The sequence below is a fragment of the Hippocampus comes genome, unplaced genomic scaffold (genome assembly GCF_001891065.2).
Source record: "Hippocampus comes isolate QL1 unplaced genomic scaffold, H_comes_QL1_v1.1 scaffold84, whole genome shotgun sequence".
Lineage (NCBI taxonomy): Eukaryota > Metazoa > Chordata > Actinopteri > Syngnathiformes > Syngnathidae > Hippocampus > Hippocampus comes.
In genome coordinates this window covers 269202-274189 of record NW_017805144.1, presented here as the reverse complement: position 1 = coordinate 274189, position 4988 = coordinate 269202, and the positions used below count along the sequence as shown (strand labels likewise).

At 37.3% G+C, this 4988-nt stretch overlaps 1 protein-coding gene across 1 annotated transcript in view; it reads right to left on the bottom strand.

Annotated features, from left to right (window-relative positions):
* The window catches only part of nampt2 (nicotinamide phosphoribosyltransferase 2), a 36876-nt gene that overhangs the window by 27227 nt on the left and 4661 nt on the right, over positions 1–4988 (bottom strand). Inside the window, exons 2-3 of the mRNA XM_019867688.1 lie at positions 1430–1565; positions 1203–1306 (exon numbers count right to left, since the gene is read on the bottom strand). Coding sequence (XP_019723247.1) covers positions 1203–1306; positions 1430–1565 — 240 coding nt within the window. The remainder of the gene's footprint in view (positions 1–1202; positions 1307–1429; positions 1566–4988) is intronic.

Below are 4988 nucleotides of genomic sequence, written 5' to 3'. Positions count from 1 at the left end.
TGTGTTGTTTTGACTTCAAGAGGGCGCCGCGAGAGTGGCTGCCTTTCCAGCAGCTCCTATTTATTTTGTTCTTCTACTGCTTCCTCTCATAACTTTGCTGCTGTGAAGTGGGAATTTCTCCATTGTGAGACTATTAAAGGTTTTCTTATTTTATCTTATCTGATTGTACTCTTGGAGCTACGATAAAGGAAATGCCAATGGGTTTTTCGGAGGCGGTCATGAACGCCTCTTGAGTTGACCGGAAGATGGGAAGGAGACGGACACAGACACACCTGAGTTTGTTGAAAAAATGAGAGCTGTGGTTGTGGTTTTATTATTTTTTTAAATGCAGACTTTATTGATGGTTTTCACCGTCTCAGCAAGTACAGGTACTGTACGTCTTTGTCCGTCTCTGTGCTTTCTTCCGTTCCACTCGAGAGGCGTTCATGGCCGCCTCCGAAAAACGTAAATTAAATCTTACTTCAATGAAACCACGAAGAAAATCAAGCGAGGAAATCACAAAATAAATTCTGTAGCGTGGATATAGAATTTATTTTGTGATTTCCTCGCTTGATTTTCTGTTTTGATGCATTATTTTCAATTTTCGTAGTTTCATTTTAGTACAGTAATAGTTAATTTACATTTTTCAGAGGCGGTCATGAACGCCTCTCAAGTTGAACAGACGCCTCTCGAGTTGAATGGAAGGAGCGTAGCACCCTTTAGTGCCACATTGTAGATTGCGCCTTTTAGTGCGAGCCGTCTAATATATGAAAAAAATTTACAAAATAGCCATTCATTGAAGGTGCGCCTCATAATCCAGTGCGTCTTTTCGTGCGGAAAATACGGTAATCGGATCCTACTAAATGTTGGACGTGATAATTGTGATATCAAGTTTTCTCACTGTTCCATCTCTTAAACAGACTCACCGGGAACAGGTCAGATACTAAATGTAACAGTAGTAAATGTATGATTGCGTTAGTCATATGTACAGTGGATTAAAAAAAAGCAATTTTAAAAACAAGATTTTAAAGGATCACAATTTGATTCGGCCCATTTTCAGACCTAATTCAAAGTATTACAGCCATTAATAGCATGCATTTTTTTAAATAATTGAATTGTGTATCACTGTGCCAAGGAACATTGTGTTTTTGACCATTTCTATTTCCACTAACTTCTTTTGCTTTGAAATACCTTGGCATAGAACATTATAAATCATGAAATACCTCAAGAACCTTTCTCCAGCCTTCTTCATCAAATACAGCCTGTTTGAAGTGCAATTGGTAGAAGACCTTTGCTTCTTGAATCTTCTCTTCTGTAATCACTTGCCCTGTAGAAAAACAATAGAACACTTAGAACTGGCCAGCTGCAATGACTTTCACTAAACATTCATCAAACATGAATTACACACCATGATTGTAAGGTTGTTTTTTTTTTTTTTAAGTAAATGTACCTGTGAGATATTTCTTCAATAAATACTGGAGACCAAAAAACACCACTTCGTTGAACTGGGAGCCTTTCTTGCGACGACATTCAAAGTAGGAGTAGATTTTGCTAACGTTGGGAGGATACTGTTTGTAGTGTGTTATCTGAGTTAAAAAAAAAAAACAACAACAACAAACAACAGTGAACAATTGTAACCACAGTGTCAATAAGCCTATTTAGATTTCTAATCATCTAACTGCATAGGGTGGTCATTCATCACTTGCTAATCATACCACGTGTATTACTTAACAGCAAATTCATAAGTTAGAAACAGGAGGATTTTCGACTTAGCAAAGCATGCATGTACAGTTAAGAAACAAACGACACCGTAAAATATTGTGTCTCTCTTTGTGCCTCTGCACCACTAATTGAATAATCAGCAGCAACAACCGCTTGATCAGCCACTGAAGGACACATTCCACATACTTTTGACTGACCATACCATAGGGCTTTGGTTTTACCCTCCCTTCCTCAAGTTAGCATTGGCACAATGTTACATTTTGAACAAGCAGTAGAAACAATAAATCAGGACTAAGGACAGACCGGTTATCGCCGGGCATACTATCGGTTCTGATAATCACCATTTTGATGACTATCCACATCGGCCTTTTTTTTTTTTTTAATCTGAAAAAAGAGGTAATTTTAAACTTCGGAAATCAATGTATTTACATTTTCAGTAAATTATGAGATGCTTTTGACCGTGGGAACTCTTTACACCTTTTGTATTTGTTTGAAATGAAATAAAGTTAAAGATTTTTTTTCAAATGTTAAAAAACTTTGTTTACTGTAGAAAACTACAGGAAGGTATTGTTGTTTAAGTTTTCATTTGACTTTTTAAGACATGCTGATGTCCTTGGGAGAGGCCTGAACATTTTGTTCACATTTTAAAAAATAAAGTCTATTGCCTAGATTGGAAAAATGGAAGAAAAGAAAACAACCCTTCAAAATTTTACGAATCTGAAAAGTAGTTCAATTAACATCTGCTGAAAAAAGTGCAACAAAGTTAAGAGTTGGAGGTTGTTTTTTGAAGACAATATTTTCCTTTTCATCGGCTGCAAATATCGATTTTCGATAACTACTAATAATCTGTATCGGCCCTGAAGAATACAGCACGATCAATCTCTAATCAGGACTAAATCAAAAGGAGAGAAAGAAGAATGTACAGCTGTCCCACAATGAATTGCACAAGGGAGGAAAAACAGATTGAATTGCATTACTTTTATGAACTGAGCTTCATGAAAAGCTTTTATGAACTAAGACAAAACAAGATTTCAAATACATCTATTTGGCTTCTTGGGCATCCTCTACTCATTTTACAAAGTACAAATGCCAAAACAGCCCAACACTGAATAAAACTAATGTACTGTATAAAAGTTCACTTCGTTATTTAAATCAGGAAATCAAGAGGGGCTGATGAACTATGGCTAACCTTGGGACCCTTGAGCAACATATCGACAAGCATTGCCAAATCAGATTATGTTTTGTTAAATAGTCAAAAAAAAATCCAAATCGGGGGATGGTTGAAGTTTAAAAAAGGCCAGCTATTAATTATCCAGACCTTTGACAATTTAGCAACACCACATGTTAGAATGACTGTGACATCTGACATTTGCCTCAACTGAGATACATTTTGTGCATTCATTTCATACCTAACCTACCAGCCAACAGTGCCCACCCAAGCAATAAGACAACACTTCATTTTGGTATCTGAAGTGAAACTGGAGATTATATACTGTTGATAGATAGATAGATAAATAGACAGATAGATAGATAGATAATCTTCTGCTGCTTTGTTAATGGCTGTCACCTCACATCTCTACACACACACACACACACACACACACACACACACATATATATATATATATGTGTGTATGTAGATGCTACAGCTTCTTGTTGACTTCGAAACTTAGCTTGTAGCCGACGTGTGCACATGTTGAGCATGACGTCTCTGATCCACTGGTGAAAGGACACTTTGATTCTCTTCTCTTTCATCTCAAACTGCTTTAAACAACAAAGCGTATGAGGGAAAAGTGGTAAGGAATGCACGACCGTGTTTTATGTTATGTGTTGTGTTTATTATTTTACTTTATGTTAACTGTTTTGTTAAGCGCTTTGTTACCGCTGCAGCTGTTGTGAAGGCGCTATATAAATCAGGATGTATTGTGTGTGTGTGTGTGTGTGTGTGTGTGAAAACATTCGTCACAAAGTGTAGTAATGCTAATGTTAACTGTTGGTAGAACTAATAATGACGTGTGGTAGATTCTTTCGTCAAATTGATTGTATATTACACATGCATCGTCTTGAGAAGAGGATGTCAAGCCACATCAGTACTTACCTGTATTGATGATGACCAGTAAATTAATCTTTGCAGTGTGAGACTGGAAAAAATATTCAGATTTTGTGGTATGCTGTATTCATGATGCCATATGAGTACAACATATTTTGATCCATCCAAGCAGCTAAAGTTGTAAAGTTTTTTGCGATAAGTTGATTTTGAGAAAGCCTTGCATCATTGGAAGCAGAGTAAAGAGAGGATAATTTATGAACTCAAAGACTGAACCATGGGATGAAATAAGAACCTATTTCTCAGCAAATCTTGTATGCCTGAATTATTTAAATGTTTGCAACATTTGTTTATAAGAAATAAACCTATTATCAATGTATATTGTTGTTGTTTGTGTTATCATATGCAATTGAATAAGTAGACCATTTCAGAATTCGAAATTTGGGACTCTCTAAATGCATAATGGGACTCATACGAGTCTGTACACTGTAAAATTATCACTGTACAGACGCTCCCCGATTTACGAACATTTGTGTTACGAACAACGGGACATACGAACATTTTTGCAGGTACAGGTATGTGGAAAAATGTTCTCAGAGAGAGATGCTGTAAGTTAGATTTTGTATTGCGCGCCTTTTTCCGAGTACTGTAGTACTTCTTTCCGCCGCTAATACCGACGTGAGGCGCTGTGAGAGGAGGAGGAGGAGGAGGAAACGCCTGTCCCCATGAAGAAGTTCGAGACGGAAATCTTGGTCGAGGGGTTTTCTCATAGATAAAACCATCGCACTCTTCGAGCAGCAAGACCCAAATATTGAACGTTGCACAAAGGTTGCAAATCAAATGAATGATGCCATACAGTGCTACTGCATCATTTATGATGAGAAAAAGAAGAAAACTGTGCAATCGTCGTTAGATCACTTCTTTCGGCCAGTTTCTACTACACCCTCCAAGGAAGATACTCGTCAACCCTCATCTTCTTCTCCTGGACCCTCAACTTCTTCCTTCATTGATGTTACGGAGGAGGAAGTAACTCTTGAAGCCCATTCCAGCGACGACGAAGACCCTCTCGGCCCCATGATATAAAATCCTCCTCTTCCTTCTCCTCCCCCTCCATCATCTCCTTAAGCCTTCGAGTACATCTTCCAAAAGTAAGTTAAACTTCATTTTATTTTACTTCTATAAACCTGAAACATCCTTATATAAGCCTTAAACATACATTCCATACAAAATATAGCACTGA